Genomic DNA, 15992 nt, shown 5'->3' with positions numbered 1-15992 from the left:
TACTGAATTAATGAATTAATGGTCCTTAGAGCACCCCGAGGGCAGGGACTCTATCTCCACTCAGACCTACGGCTCCTCTCCGCTGGTGGGCCACTCCCAGCCTCCGCCCTTGGGGCAAACCAGAGAGGAGACCTCTGGCTGGCAGGTGAGCACGGCTGAGTCTGGCCTCCCGTCAAGTGGATCGGTGCTGTGGCCCTGCCCAGCCCTGCCCAGCACAGAGCTGCTGGGCCCCGACAAGGACGCTGAGAGCAGGAGCCGGCAGGGAGATTACAGTGTTGGAGTGAGCGGTGACAAGAGCACTGCTCTAGGACTAAACCAGCTGCGTGACCTTGCACAAGTCAAGCCCCTTCCCCTGGCATCAGTGTCCCCAGCTGGTAAGGGACAACGAACGAGCTGGGCGTCAAGGTTGCATCCAGCTCCAGTGCTGGGCCTGTGGCTTCAGGGACAAGGCACACTCCCCTCCCCTCCTCTGCCTGACAGTCAGCGATCCCTGAAAGAAGCTAGGGGCCGGGAGGGGTACAGAGAGGCTTGCGCTGCAGGGGCAGATGACATCTGCCTGGGAAACAGGAGCCTGGACAGACCAAGGGCCTGAGGCTGACTCCAGGACCCTCCTCTAACTGCCAGGCTACCAAGGGGATGAGGGACATCGGGTTTTGGCCAGCAAGGGAGTGGAGGCCCTGGCCTCCCGAACCAGCCAGTGAGCAGGAAGGGGCCAGCTCCCGTCCCTGCCCGGGAAACACTGAGGCCGGGCCGCCAGGGACCCTGGGAGGTGGGGGATGGGCTCCCTGGCAGAGTGAGTCAGCTGCTTCCACGAGCCCCCATGGGGCTCAGACATTGGACTGGAAGGGCTGGTCCACCTGCGGCTTCCCTGCTCGACACACACGGCTGTCTCCACTCAGGGCACCCCCGGTGTCACTGGCTCTCTTTTTGGTGTCTCGCCGGCCTCACCTCCCTGTGCTCCCCTTCCTCTCGAGGCTCAGTGGGGCACTTGCTTCTCCTTTCATGCTCTCGCACCCAAGGCCAAGGTGCCCAGTGCACGCTGACGGACAAAGGCCCTGCCCAGGCGGGCCTCCCGCCGAGTGCCACAGCTTCAGAGCCTCTGTCCCCCGGACACCTCCACTGGGGTCTGTCCCACAACCCCAAGGGAACCCCTTGGCTTCCTCTCCCAGACCTGCTCCTCCAGTGCCCTGTGGCCCAAGGGAGGGTCCACCACCCACCATCCTCCCACAGCCCGAGCCAGGAACCCAGGGACCGTGCTGCCTCCCCCTCCTCCCCCTGCCCTCCCAGCCATCAAGCAAGGCCTTCCCCTGGAATTGCTCCCTGAACGGTCCCCTCCACCCAGCCCCACGCCTGACTTTGGCCAGGGCTCCCCCACCCGCTGCCTTGCTCACCTACACACCAGCAATGGCATCGGCTCCTCCTGTCACAGACACAACACTTGTCTCCTGGCGTCACATACCTCCCCACTCCCCAGTTAAAATCCTGGATGGGCTTTTCCTGGGTGCCAGGGCCCACGAGCCACAGCAGGTGCCCGATCCCCACCCGGCCTTCCACCTCCTGCCCAGGACGCTCCAGGCACCCTGGCTCACAGCCTCCCAGCATGCCCCTCCCCGCCTCCTGCACCTTCCGCACCCACACCCTCCAAGACGGCGTCTGCCTGCTCCTCTCTCTCTCTGCCCCTCCATGCTCCACGAGAAATGTCTTGGCCTCTGGACACCTCCCCTCCCCTACGCCACCCCACTCCCGAGCTCCCCATCACAGCACTCTGTGCTCGTGGGACCATCAGGCCGCAAGTGCTTTCCCTGCTTATCAGAAGCCCCAGGAGGGTAGGGCCAGCCTGGCGCGCTCACCACTAAATCCCCAGGACCTCAAAAGAGACGGGAGGACCCCCAAGTGGAGGAGAGACAGGAGGACCCCCAAGTGAAAGAGAACCAGTCCTGCCCAGACCACGTGTCTCGCCTCATCCACAACAGCCCTTGGAGTGGAATAACCCTGTCCCCATCTTACAGATCTGAAAAGGGAGGCTCAGGGAAGTTAAGGGGCGCGCCCAGGGCCACGTGTTTGATATGTGGCCAAACAGGAACTGGAAGTCTGTCTGCTGCAAAGCTTATGTTCTTTCCAGGTACCCCCAGACTCCGGAAAGCAGGGTGAGAAACTGAATGGCAGTAAGTGGAGGAAGAGCAGTTCCAGGTGCCAGGCGCCGGGCAAACCCTTTACTGAGATCATCTCCTTTAATCCCCAGCGCTGGGCTCCTGAGCCGGGGATTACCTCGAGCTCCGGGTACAGACAAGGACACTGAGTCATGGTGGGTGAGCTGCCCGAGCTCTAGAGCTGTAGGTGGCACAGACAGGAGTCACACCCAGCTTTGTCCTCACCTGGCAGCTGGGAGAGACAGCAGTGGGGCCGCAGAGACCGCCCCTCTCTCCTCCCTCCTCCCCAGCTCCCTCCTCCCCAGCTCCCTGGCACAGCCTGGGGCCGAGGTTCACACCCCAGGCTCCCGCAGCCCCCAGGTCCAAGCCCCCTGCATCCCTCACCTGATCTCACTGGTGGCTCCTAACTGGTCTTCTTGCCTCCAGCCTGGCCCCTGACTCCCTTACAGCAGAGCCCGGGATCTTTCAGCTGCCCTCAGGACACAGGGTAAACCCCGTGCTGCCCTGCAAGGCCCTGAAAGACTGGCCCGGGCTTTCCTCTCGGGCCTCAGCTCCCCGAGGAGGCTCACCATGGCCTTGCCCTCGTTTCCGTGAGCGCCAGGGGCCACTGCAGGAGGTCTGCCCACCGACGACCACCATGGGATGGCTTTGTCAGAATTCCGAGCACGACTTGGTCAGATCATCCCACGGCAAAGACCACCTCTCCTGTTAGCCTCCTTTTCATGAGTTCTTTAAGTCTCCCCCAGGAAGTTCTTCCTGGCATCTAACCTCTGTCCTCCATGCTACCACCTAAGTTGGTTCTCTGCGGCTCCAGAGCTGGAGGGGTGTCTGCAGGAGAAGCTGGAGAGTCCTGCCGGAGACAGCTTCCGTCCACCCCCACCTCATCCCTCCACTCATCCTACCTTCCCCTTCTTGGTGAGGATCTGTTTATAGCACAACCAGCCTTCTCTCCTGATATCGCTGAAGGTCGCGTCTGAGAGGTCAGAGGTTGAGTGTCGCTTAGAAGGGGCGTCAGCATCTTCAGAGGTGCCCCAGCTATCCAAGGACTGCAGGGAGACCACAGAGGACAATTTAGGGTGGCTCCCACAGTACCGGCATCTCAGGAACCCCATGGACCACTCACAGCCACACAAGCCTGGCGTATGTCTGTGCCACACCCTGGCGTGCTGTGTGACCTCATGGGCTCTGTTTGCCCTCTCTGGTCCACTTGTGTTGGGGTCATAAGACATATGTAATGGAGAAGCCAGAAAGGAGGAAAGGCTACAACCCGCCTGCAGACCACATGCCTCACCACGCTAGGAAAGCCAATCTGGAGCCTCCCTTCACTTTATAGACTTAAAGGAATTAAGGAAACAGAGGAAGTGATGGTGTGAACAAGGAGTTAAATAAACAGGGGAAGTGGGAACATCAACAAAGACCACGCTAGGGGAGCAGGTAGCCATGTCCACAAGGAGTTAAACAGAGGAAGTGATAATGTCAACAGGACTCAGTACGGAGATGCACGTCTAGGGGGAGTTAAGTAAGCAGAGGAAGTGATAGGAACAGGCCAGGTGACAGTAGCATCAAGGTGTTAAAATAACCAGAGATATGGCGGGTTTGAAATCAAGACGGCTTTTCCAGTCCATCTGTAATCAAAAAGAGATGAGGCCACTGCACACCTGATCCTGTCTCCCCAGGTCCTGAGTGTGTCGTAGCCGAGGAGCCGGCAATAAAGAAGACAGACAGAAATTGTGCGACATGAGACAGACGTAGCGTAGGGAAGCGGAGGCTGAAATGTCAAGGCCTAAAAAATCCTGGAGAAAGTGGAGAAGTGACTCATGTGGTCATGGGGGGTGGCCTGGAAAGGGGCATTCCAGATGGGGGGAGGACAAGTGCGACAGCCTTGGGGGCGTGCAGCGTCCTTAAGTGACAGCAGAGCCACAGCAGAGGATGGGTCAGGGGGTCGACATGGGGGTGGGCAGGGGCCGAGAGGAAGGAGGCAGGAGCCAGAGCAGCTCATTTCGGGTCCCGGAGTCAAGGCCGTGCCCCCCTCCCCGACGCCGTCCTGCGCACACGCACACGTGCCACTCACCCCGTCGGTGAAGAAGCTGCGAAGGACGCGCAGGCTGGGCACTCGGTCGGGCAGGCGCCTGGGGAGCAGCGAGGGGCAGGGTGAGGGATGCGGGAGGCACACCTCCAGGCCCAGGGCCTTCCAGGGCGGCGGCACACTGCCCTCCCTGTGTGTCGGCCCGGCCCGCCCAGGGGGCAGCCGCCCACCCCACGTCCAGACAAGGCCTCACCGCAGAGGCCGGCCCTCGTCCCGGAAGGTGTTGAGCCCGTCGTCGCAGGACTTGGAGCGCTCTGTGGTGATGGCCAGCAGGTAGGAGGAGCGGCGGCCAGCCTTGATGCTGCCTGCAAAGCCGCCCACATCGGGGTCAGCCAGGAGGCAGGCCAGGGCCTTCCCTCAGCCCTCCCTCCGGTCAGCGCCAAGGGGCGACTCTCCCCACGGCCCCGCGGGGAGCAGAAGCCAGTTGGAAGAAGCCGGACATCAGGCAGCAGGCCCAGCAGGGACCCCTGGGGACCAGGCAGCAAGGGACAGGGTGGGGCCGGGGTGGGGCTGGGGGCCAGCACTCACTGCAGTCCTGCGAGTAATGGCGGCCAAGGGCAAAGGTGAAGGTTGGGGAGGACGGGCTGGTGCCCAGGACAGGGGCTGAGTTCATGGCACTGGAGACCACAGCGGAGGCGGGGACGTGCTTGGCTTGCAGGTCAATGCTGGGGCTGGTGGGCTCATCTGTGCGAGGGGGGAGCGAGGTGTGAGGGTGGCAGAGAGAGGAACCTGCCTCCCCTCCCAGCCTGGCCAGACCACCCGCCACCGCCTCCAGGCTCAGACCACACCCCACAGGGCCTGTGTCCTCCAGCATCCTGCTGGCAACATGTCCACTGCCAGGTGGCACCGGCCCCCAGACTGTGGTCGTGGACGCTCTCCCTCAGCAGGGACTGGCCTCCCCCCTCACACCAAGGCTCCCGGGAGGGGCCGAGCCGCCCTCCTTAGCCCGGGCTGCCGAGGGCGCTGCCGAAACGCCCCCATCTGACTGGGGCCTCCTGAGGGCAGGGACTGTCTCCCGCCTCAGCTGGGGGCTCCCTGAGGGCAGGGACTACATCTGCCCCCAGACAGAGAATATTCTGGGAGAAGAGACATTACCTCCCACTCAGTCGGGGAGTCACTAAAAGAAGGGGCTGTGTCTCCCTCCGACTGAAGGCTGGCAGGGGAGGCCCCTCTCGCTCACTCCCAGGCTGCCCCAGGCCAGCTCACCTCCTGCTCCGGCCCCTATTTTGGCCTCTGGCTCCCAGGCCTGTTGCCTCTCGTCCTGGTCTCCTCCAAGCCCCAGAGCCAGCCCGGCCTGCCCTGCTCCCTCATGGGCGCCTCGTATTCAGCAAGCCCTAAACTTTCTCCTGCTCCTCCCGCCCAGCCCCCCTGAACCCCAGTGTGAGGCGGGGAGCCCTCCAGCCAGGCTAGAGACCCAGCACCACAAGCCTCCGCTCTCCCGCTGCTCCCCTCCAACATCCACTCTCAGGCAGGTCTCTGGGAGCTCCCTCTGCTCTCAGGACAGAGTGCACCCCTGGAGACCCATGGGCCCCCTTGGACCCAGACGGGTCCTCACAGCCTGGGCGTCATCCTGCCTCTCTCACTTCGAGGTCTTTGCATATCACTCCTTGATCATTCTCCCCCTGACCCACGCCTTCTCATCCTTTAAGTCTCGCCAAAATGTTTTCTCAAGATTTTCTCTGTGGCTGCCACGCCCCAGTCTGGGCTCCGCAGCCCTCCCCTGTCCTCCTCGAGCTCCCTGCACCCCACACCCAGGCCACTGGGCTGTTCCTGCCTGACCATCCACTCTGGGAGAGCATGGAGCCCAGCACAGGGCCTGGCACGAATGGGTGTGGGTGGAGGGAGGAGTGGGGGGTGGACGGGAGGGACAAAGAGTGAAAGATACAAAGGGAGGTTGGGAGAAAGAAAGAATGGAAGGATGGAAGGAAGGGTGAAAGGAAGGAATGATGGACGAATGAATGGAAGAGGAAGGAAGGAACAGATGAATGAATGAACAAAGGAATGAGGAAGAGAGGGAGGAAAGAAAGGAAGGAAGGAAGAGTGGATGGATGGATGAATGGAAGCAAGGAGGGAGGGAGGGAGAAAAGAAGGGATAGAGAGATGGCTGGGAGGATAAAGGAATGGGAAGCAGGGTGGAAGAAAGCATGACAGGATGGAAGGATGGATGGAAGGAAGGATGGGTGGATGGACAGAGAAACAAGATGACCCATCAGCACCCAGCCCAGAGTTTTCCCACAGTAGACAGGTAGATGGGGTACAGCAGGTACTCCCAGGTCTCCCACGACAGCCACCTGCACCATCACTCACCGATAAAGGGGATGGAAGCCAGAGAGTCTTCGGTAGTGGCCAGAGGGGCCACCTTCCTGCCTAGGCGGTCCCCTCGCCCACTGGCCTCTGGCTCTGGGGACTCGTCACCAAGTCCAAGGTTCATCTGCCTGGCAGGGGTCAGCTGGATCTTGCGGCCCGTCGGAGGCTTCTGCCTCAGGACCACCTCATCGCGGCGGTCCTCAGCGGGAGGCTCCAGGGCCCGGGCGCTGGGTTCTGGCCGCACACCCCTGGGTGGTTCGGCGGCGTCTGGCGGGAATGGTGCAGGGGACTGGGCCAAGTTGAAGGTGGGCAGCCCCCCAAAGGGCGAGTCCCGGAAGGACAGTGCATGCAGGAGGCCAGTCCGGCGCTGGAACGACGGGCTGTAGCTCCGGTACCCGATGTACCCGATGTCATCCAGGCCCTGCAGGCCAGGTGGGGGTGGGGCCTGGGGCCCCGGCAGGTCCCGAGATGCGCAGGCAGCGGTGCGGGCAGACGGACGCTGGGAAGCCCAGCCACAGCGCTCGAAGCGGGGCGACACCAGGGCCCCTGGCCCCAGCGCCTCAGCTGAGCGGGTGGCCCGGCTCAGGTAGTCGTCTGAGCGAGCCCGGTGCCAGCTCTCCCTGCCCAGCTGGCTCAAGGCATCCTGGGAGGTGGAGCAGGGCCACGGGCGGTGGGGAGTCACCTCCTCCAGCCGGTCCTGGGAGGCGCTGCGGGCCCGGGGAGGCATGGCTGGGCACCGTCTCTCCCCCGCCCTGCGGGGGACTTGGTTCGACAGCCAGTGTGACAAGGCCTGCTGGCACTCCAGTCTGCTGGGGGGCACCCGGCTGCCAGGCTCCGGGAAGGCACGGGGCGTCCGGGGCTCCGAGGGAAGGTGGGGGAAGGCACCAGGGCTGGGGCGGGGCTGGCTCATCCCCAAGGAAGAGTTGTCCAGGTGGGCACGGGTGGCAGACGGGACACGGGGCCCCGGGTCACTCCAGGCAGTAGGACTCCGGGGGTCACCAGGCAGTGCTGAGACGGGCTCAGGCACCATAGTGGCCCAGGTGGAGACCCGGGCTGGCGGGGCGTAGGTCTTGCGGGGGTAGCAGAGCGGGGGCGGCTCTGGGATGCTGCGGGCCTCTCCAGAGTACGGCTCGTTCCCCTTCAGGTAGGCGTCCTGCGAGTAGGCCTGGCCGGGGACACAAAGACAGGTGAGCAGGCTAGACAGGTGCCACAGGGCAGGGCTGCAGCAGCCCTGGAAGGTCAAGGACCCCAGAAGGGACCTGAAGGGAGAGGACCCAGCAGCAGGAGGCCTGAGCAGGAGGGGGTGGACGGGCACGTCCAGGCGAGGACAAAGAAGTAAGAGAGAGGCCTTTGAGACACACACACACACACACACACGCACGCGCACAAACTTGAGAAAGAGCAGGATTTCTCTAAGACATGTGACAAGGACTGCCCTTAGCCACAAACATTCCACCATCTGTTTTCTGGGGCTCCCCCTGTCCTGCCACCTCCCTGCTCCCTTCTGTCCATAGATGCCCACAGCCCCATGGGCAGAGCTGGGAAACCCCAGCAGAGACCAGTCAAGGTGGCAGCCGACAGAAGAAAGCCGGCCAGGGGCGTGTCCAGGGTGGGGTGGGCTGGGCCAGGCAGAGGCGGGGAGAGCCCAGCTGTTCATCCATCCTCGATGGGAAACTGGCCTGGCTCCTGAGCCCCGGGTGAGCAGGGACTTGCCCGCCTCCTGCGCCCTCAGGCCAGGCTTGGAGGAGGGGCCAGACTGGCCGGGGGGCCTTGGGCCACCTTCTGCCACCCCTAGGCCCGGAATTTGGCGCTGGGAGCTGAGGCTGACGCTGCACTGCTGAGGAGTGACAGGGCCAGCGCCCAGGCCAGCCAAAAAAGGAGGCAGCTCCCAGGGACAGCGGCCTTGTGGCCCTGGCCCAGCCTGGCCCTTGATGGGCTGCCCGGGGGCCTCTCTCAGGGTGAAGTATCACAGGGCAGGAGGGCGAAGCCAAACCACACACACACTCCACGCCACAAGGAGACACAGGAAGACACACACCCAGAGACACTCACACACACAGCAAAACACAATGAGACACACACACGAATAACTACACCTCCAGTCCCAGACACAAACATCATGTGACAAGGACAAGCTAAGCCACACCCCCACACACTCAGCCCCTCCAGACCCGCTCACAGGGCCAGGGACATGCATACCTCTCCCTCCTGCCATCCTGCCGGCTCCCGGGGCTCCCTGCATCACGGCTGCGGTGGCGGCAGCATCCCGGCCCGCCCCCACCTCCCCCCGCCCTGACAACCCCCCACAGACCGTGGCGGTGCCCTAGCCAGGGCCCCGTCCCCCTCCGGCTGCCCTCCCTGCACTGCCCCTCGGCCCCCACCCGGCTCTCTCGGCTGGCGGGAGGCAGAGGGAGGGGAGGATGGGTGTGGAGGGCCCTCGCCGCGTCGGTGGTGGCGTCAGCAGCTGCCGCGGCCCGATTGGCCTCCAGCCTTGGCTCCCAACCACAGGAATGCCTGGGCCCCACCCTCTCGCCTTTGGAGATGTGGGGCTGGTGGAGGGCCCCACATGCTGACATCTGGGCCCACCTGAGCCTGGGTGGCACAGCTCAAGGCTACTGCTTCACCCCTTGCTCCTGCCGGCTAGAGAGTGGGGGACACCCTAAGTCCTGCCCTGCCATCCCCCTATGGCTGGCCTCACCTCCACCCGGGGCGGGGAGCTGGACAGGAAGGGCCTCTGAGACCTGGGGTGAGCTGTCCACCTCTTGGGGCTCCCTCTCCTATCTCCCCCCCCCAGGAAGACCAAGGGGACAATCGAGGTCAGGGGTGGAGGTTCCCAGAAGGGCACCGTGCCAAGCGTGGCACTGTGATTACAGTGATTACGAGAGCACAGCCAAGGCAGAAGCCAGAGTGGCGGCTCCCAGGGCCTCCCCTGGGGCAATGACCTCAGGGGCAAGCAAGCTGGCATCTGGCTGCCACCCATGAGACTAGGGAAATGGGCACTGGGCAGAGAGAGCGCGCGGGCACGTGATTTTGTGTGTGCGCGTGTGTGTGTAAACGGGTGCACTTGTGAGTTCAAAGCATGCTTCCTGCAGTGTCTGTGGCACCCGCTCTTTGAGTGGCGGGCTGGATGCTGTGTTCTAGGTACGCCGAGGTGTCCGGAGGGAAGCGAGTTCAGACTGCACACTGCGATTGTGTACACTGGATCCTGGGACACTGGTGAGGGCGTGCGCGGAGATGGGCTGGGACACGCCGTGATGTTTGCGGGCATGCGTGTTGTGATAACGCGGCCGTGTGTGTTTACATCACGGCGGTGGGAGGTCCCAGTAGAGGCGTTGTGAAACGCTCTTCTGTTTGTGCTGCGGGGAATCGAGAGGATGGAGCGTGTTGCGGTGTTTGGACGTTTGTGGCTATACGCGTCGTTGTGTGCTGTGATGGCTGAGGGCGAGTTGTGGTGCTGGGTGCCTGTGCGGTGCACTGGCGGTTGGCTATGGTGGCACACGCCCGGTACACCATGTGTCGTGCGTGCTCTGTGAAGGGTGAGGCTGCAGGGCTGTGCGTGTGGCCGTGTGTCTGGTGTGTTCTGCGTATGTACTGAGTGGTGCACATGACGATGGGCGGGGTGGGATGTGCTGAGGGTATCTGGGGTGTGCTCGTGTGTGTGGGGACACACCTACCCCAGACATGCTCACTCAGGGCCAGCAGGGAGTGGGTGCAGGGAACAGGCATCTTCCATAGGAGCCAAAAAGAACATGCCAGTCTGGCAGGGCCCGCTGGGCCACCCTCCTTCCAGATACCCTGGCAGGAATTCTGCCTGCCAAGGCCAGCGCCTCCCCTCTCCCCCGGCACAGAGCAGCCTGACTGAAGCAACAACCAGCGCCAGCCCAGGGACGGGCCTGGCATCTCCGATTGGGCAACGGTGTCCTGTGCCACCCCTGCACGTCCTTCTCCGCTTCCCAGGGGTGCAATGCAGGAATGAGGGCCCACAGAGGAGGGCCATATGCTGCCCCCCAGGGCTCGGGGGTCCTCCACTCAGACAGCAGGGGCAGGACTCACCAGCTGGAGGATGTCCTCGTCCTTGGGCATGATGGAGAGCTCCAAAGTGTCATCACTACAGAGATAGGGCAGAGGTCAGGCCGGGCTGGGGCAACAGGGTCTGGGAGAACAGGGATCCTGGTGGCCAAGGCAGCCCCAGGGCCAACGGGTGGGTGCGCAGGGGACGAGGTGGGCGGGAGCTATTCTGAGAGGAGGGCAGCAGGGAGCACTCACCTGTTCTGGATCAGAGCTATGACCTGAGAGTAGGTCTTCCCAATGACGCTTTCCCCGTTCACTTTCACCAGCCGGTCTCCTGGGGACATGGGGTGGGGCCTCGTGTGAGAAGGCCAAGGGGTGTCAACGGCCCCACCTGAGAACCCCTGCACCAGGTATGGATGAGGTGGGGGCACAGGAGCCTCCCTAATGCCCGGATCCAAGAATCCCATTCTAACCAGACAGTAGGGAACAGAGCCCCAGAGGGTGCAGGGAGCCAGGTAACTTGGACAGCTCACCTGTGCGAAGCCCCGCCCTGTGGGCAGGGCCAGCATCCTTCACATTCTTGACAAAGATGGTATCCATGGGCTCCAGGCGGGGCCGGGGGGAGGATCCTGGTGGGCATCAGCCAGGTTAGCTGGGGGGGCTGCTGAAGGCCACACCCATGCACAGCTACACACAGGGGACACACACTCAGAGAATGGTCACACTCACCTGGACACAAAGGTACACAGGCCCACACAAGCCCACACATCCACAGGTACATAGAACCAGACGAGAGGACACACACCTGGGAGAAGAGAAGCCTACACAGACACACACGGAGTTGCTCTGGAAATGCCTACTGTGTCCCCATCACGTGCTAGAAACTAGACTACAAAGGATGGACAGACGCAGTCCTGGCGCTACTACAGCTCACTGTTTAGTGACAGAAACAGATTCTCACACACACACACACACACAAATACACACACGCACCACTAGACAAAGGCCCATAGCAAGTCCTGAAGATACATGGTGGGGAGAGACGCCCCTACAGAGATGTCCACACCCACAGACCTGGCGACACAGCCGACACTCACATCTGCCACCCACTCACTTTGCCAGGGTCGAGGGGCTCCAAGCAGAGGACTGAAGACCCCACATGGGCACACATTGTGTTACCCCCAACGACTGCTCTGTTACGAACTGTTTCTATCAGAGAAACGAGCCTGCTCTCAGTCAGCTGGCTCCTCCCTCTACTTCCTGAGGCCTCAGGGTGGGGACTCCAGAGGACACTGTCCTCGTGGCGGCCCAACAGAAGCCCAGTGGCTGAGCAGGAAGGCCGCCTAAGGAGCTCTGCCTTGAACACCCCAGGAGCCAGCGCCCCAGCAAGGGGCCCTTGGGGGCAGCAAAGTCCACAGCAAGAGGAGTCAGGCTCACATCTTAGGAGAGTGACCTTGGGCCCCTGCCTCCCAAGAGAACCCCACTGTCTCTACCCCCAAGGACAGCCCTTGGTCATGCACTCACCACCAGCGCCCAGGCCTGCAGCCCCTGCCTCTGCCTTGGTCTAGGCTGGGGCAGCTCGAGGGCAGGGGCCAGGTCGCAGATGCCCATCCGCTGCCCAGAGCCCCGCCCACCACGTGTGTGACGTGGACAGGCCCCGAGGGAGACCAACGTGAGGAAGAGAGAGGGAGGACAGAGTGAGTGAAGAGGAGATGCCCAGAGGTGCCAAAGACAGGGACAGGAATCAGGGGGGAGGGACACAGACAAGCAAAGGCTGACTTGGGGGAGGAGAGAAACAGAAGCTGAAGGATGGTCCCAACTCCACCACTCCCTCCTTACCTCCTCCTCGGCCTCCATTCTCTTCCTCCTGCAGGGAACAGAAAGGCGGGTGTGGGCCTCGCCCAGCCCTCAGCAGCAGGGGGGGCTGAGCTGCAGCCACCCCTTATCTCTTCCCAACTGGCCCAGCAGCGACAGGGTGGCTGGGTGTCAACTGCAGCATCGAGTCCCAGGCAATGTTCACCAGCAGCACATGCTCCCCTCTCTCACCCCTGCTGACCCCACCACCCCAGCATCCCAGCCGTCTGGGAACCTCCAATCCAACAGGGGACCCACGACCCCTTCCCTTCGGAGCTCCCAGCTAGATGGAGGAGTACCACAGGCACTCCCTTCCACACTGAAGGCCCAGGCAGGCACAGATAAGTGGTGACAAGTGCAAAACAGCGCTATCAGCCCTTAGAGAATGTGAAGGGAAGGCCTGATTAGGGTCCTCTGGGGGAAGGGACTTTGGAGGCAAGTTTGAGGACAGCAGGGAGAAGGCACTCTGGGTGAGGGGGATGGCGCGTTCTGATGCTTGGTGGCAGGAACACGCAAGCACAAGTAGGGCTGGATCGGCTGAGTGACATGAACAGGTCAATAGCAACAAGTGACAGAGTCAGACTAAAGCACCCAAGTTTGAAAGGAGAGAAAGAGGGAGCCAGTGAAGGTTCTTTTATGGGAGAGAGGGGAGGGGAGCGGATTCTGGCAGCTAGGGGTAGCTAGGGGCAGGGGTCAAGGAGACCCACTGGGAGGGCTCTGGGTCATGCTGGTGACTGAGGGAGGGTGCTGGAATTGAGAAGAGGACAAGGTCAGAGAGACTGGACGAGCCAGCAGGATGTGGCGTGTTAATGCTGGATGGGACCTTCTGGCCATCTCATCTAACCTTCCCCACAGATACATCCATTGCGCAGATCACAGCGCACGACATGTCCAAGGCCACTCAGTGGCAGAGCCAGGGCAGGAACCCAGGACTCTTTGGCACCCTGGCGAGGACAGGGTGGGCCGCAGCAAGACCGCCGGGCACTGCTGGGGAGGGGCCTTGTGCCCGTGCCCTCCCGGGCCGGGTGCACACACCAATGCGAGCTGACAGCACGGGGAGCGGGTGGCAGAGACAGACGGATGCGTCTGGACGGCTGAGCTCCCTGCAGGCTCCCAGGCCGGCAGCAGGAAGAGGGAAGAACTCAGCCTCCTCCAGCCTCCAGGCCGAGGCCCCTCCCAGCCCTGGGCATGCTCTGGAAAAAAGATGGAGCCTGTCCCTAGTTTGCCCTACCCCAGGGTCTTCCAGTTCCCCATGGTAGCAAGGGCTTCCCACCAGCCTCAACCACTGCTTGTGCCCCTGTCACCCCTCGGCAGGGTCCCCTGAGAGAAGATGGCAAGCACCAGAAGGAGTGGCATTCTGGGGAAGGAGGGAAGGAAGGACAGGGGCTCCAGGGAACTAAGGGGCCAGTGTCCTTGGGCATCAAGGGATGGGGCGGTGCCCCCTCCCACACACCATCAGCCCCACTCACATTCTTAAGCACAATTGCAGCCAGTTGGTAGAGTTATGGGGGTGCCCGCGTTCAGACAAGCATATGAGAGGGGCACAGTTACATGTACAGGTGACGCGTATTTACAGACACTATATGTGCACACATGCATGTCCATGCCCAGCACACAGGGCAAGCACGTGTGCACACAGAGACATGCAAGCACACACACAGTGAAATCCCATGTCTGGTTCTCTGGCAGGTAGGACCAAAGTCCCCAAGCGAGAGTCCCCCAGCAGATGTGCAGGATGACCCCAGAGGCACTCTGGGAAGGGTCCCAAAGATATGTTAGGATAGGATCCCTGAGAGCTCAGGCTAGGGAGGAGTGCAGCAGGTTCAGCTTAAAAACAGCCAGTAAATAGGAGGGCCCGGGAACTCCATCTTTCCCGAGACAGTTGTCCAGAGACCAAGAGTTTGGGGTGTGCTGGCTCCCCACCTCTAGGTCCCTTGCCGTGAACCAGCCACCCTTCCACCTCTCCGGAGAAGACCCAGTCCACAGTGGTCGGGGGGGTCTGTCCACTGGCACACAGCGCAAATGGCCCAGCCAGGGCTGGCACTCCCCCCTGCAGCCCTCCTCCCCAGGCCCCAGCAGAAGGGAGTGAGGCTGGACCCCAGGAAGGATTGCTTCTCTGGGAAGGTCAAAATACCATGGCAGAGACTAGCGAGAAGGGCTCTCCCCACCCCTGTTAAATTTTCCAGGAACAAGCCAGGGCAGTGGCGACGGGGGCGTACCTTCAGGCTGCAGTGCACGGCTGACTCAGGTGGGTACACGATGAAGTGGCGCAGGGTGAAGCCAAAGCCATCCTGGAGACTTTTGTGCAGCAGTAGCGTCCTCGGCCCCTGCCAGGGGAGGGGGCGCCTAGGAGAGCACCCATCTCTCGGGCCCAGCGGCAGCTGTGGGAGACGGGGACACAAGGCTGAGCGCTCGCTCGTGTGGCTGGCACTCCTGGCTCTGCACGCCGCCTCTTGCAGCCCAGAGGACCCAAGGGGCACTGGAAGGGGCCCGTTGCCCTAAGGGTGCTAGGCACCCTCCCTGCCCCTAACTTCCTCCTCACCCCTGCCTGCCTCTCCCACCCCCATCAGCTCAGCTTCTTCCTTCTTTCTTTTCCTCTCAGTTCACAATGTTTTTGCCTCCAGGGAAATAACCTGCTGCAGTGAGTTCCTTCAGTTCAGTTCAGCTCAGCAAATGCTCACTGAGCACCTATGTGCCGGACACTGGGCACACGGCCTTCCTGCCTAGGGAGTGCCTGTTGCTGCATAGCTCGTGCACAATGTCTCGCACACACACGCTCATGCACACATGTACCCACAGCCACAGATACGGGCATACAGACGTGCACGTCACACTCTCACACAGACACATACACACACACGCAAACAGAGACACATCCATATGCATTCATAAGGACAGAACCCACCACAAACATACAGGCAAGCACATGTGAAACATGCATACAGACACAGATGCACGCACGAATGAGTATACATGTGCACGCTTACGCAGACACATAGACAACATGCATGCACAGTCGCACATAACCAGAGTCTTGCACACACAATGCACATACAGATACACGCACATACATCACAGACAGACCTGCGCAGACACACAGACACACTGGCATGCACACATCCTTCAGGAGCAGCAGCAGGAACACACAGGGGACCAAGAGCTGCATGGAGCAGACTGGACCTCAGACAACTGAAGGGACTTCCTGAGGCTCCAGAACGCGGCCCAGAGGCCTGGCTGGTTCACCAGAAAGGCTGGGGGTAGGGGACACTCTGCCCTCTGTCAGACCTGCAGGAATACTTGGGATTCCTCCAGATGACATGGCAGAGGGAGTCTAAAGACAAGGGTCTGGGGAGTAAGAGAACAAAAAGGACAGACAGTGCCTGAGAGAGGGCTCCCTTCAGGTCACTTTTGGGACACAGAGAGGGGGAACTGGGCAGCAGGAAGGGTCAGACAGATCGTGCCCAGAGAGGCTGGCTGGGGAAGAGGTGGGGAGTGGGGACTGCCTGGTTTTGAAAAGCCAGGAGGCCTCCTCGGGGACCCTTTCACCCCTAGCTTCAGGTTCTGCTGCCCTCATCCAAACCTCT

At 61.8% G+C, this 15992-nt stretch overlaps 1 protein-coding gene across 5 annotated transcripts in view; it reads right to left on the bottom strand.

Annotated features, from left to right (window-relative positions):
* The window catches only part of ARHGAP23 (Rho GTPase activating protein 23), a 71211-nt gene that overhangs the window by 31448 nt on the left and 23771 nt on the right, over positions 1 to 15992 (bottom strand). For 2 of the 5 annotated variants that reach the window (XM_020280935.2, XM_075994523.1), the window contains exons 2-11: positions 14628 to 14789; positions 12394 to 12421; positions 11088 to 11183; positions 10810 to 10888; positions 10597 to 10651; positions 6544 to 7708; positions 4765 to 4920; positions 4430 to 4541; positions 4222 to 4279; positions 3053 to 3196 (exon numbers count right to left, since the gene is read on the bottom strand). In XM_020280935.2, the coding sequence (XP_020136524.2) occupies positions 3053 to 3196; positions 4222 to 4279; positions 4430 to 4541; positions 4765 to 4920; positions 6544 to 7708; positions 10597 to 10651; positions 10810 to 10888; positions 11088 to 11183; positions 12394 to 12421; positions 14628 to 14789 (2055 nt within the window). Of the gene's footprint in view, positions 1 to 3052; positions 3197 to 4221; positions 4280 to 4429; positions 4542 to 4764; positions 4921 to 6543; positions 7709 to 8742; positions 8825 to 10596; positions 10652 to 10809; positions 10889 to 11087; positions 11242 to 12393; positions 12422 to 14627; positions 14790 to 15992 lie in introns of those variants that run through there. The other 3 variants (XM_075994522.1, XM_075994524.1, XM_075994526.1) reach the window with 3 other exon arrangements.

This window comes from Microcebus murinus, chromosome 18, assembly GCF_040939455.1.
Source record: "Microcebus murinus isolate Inina chromosome 18, M.murinus_Inina_mat1.0, whole genome shotgun sequence".
In the NCBI taxonomy this organism is placed as follows: Eukaryota; Metazoa; Chordata; class Mammalia; order Primates; family Cheirogaleidae; genus Microcebus; species Microcebus murinus.
The sequence above is the reverse complement of the archived record's forward strand: the minus strand, read 5'-3'. Positions and strand labels throughout refer to the sequence as shown.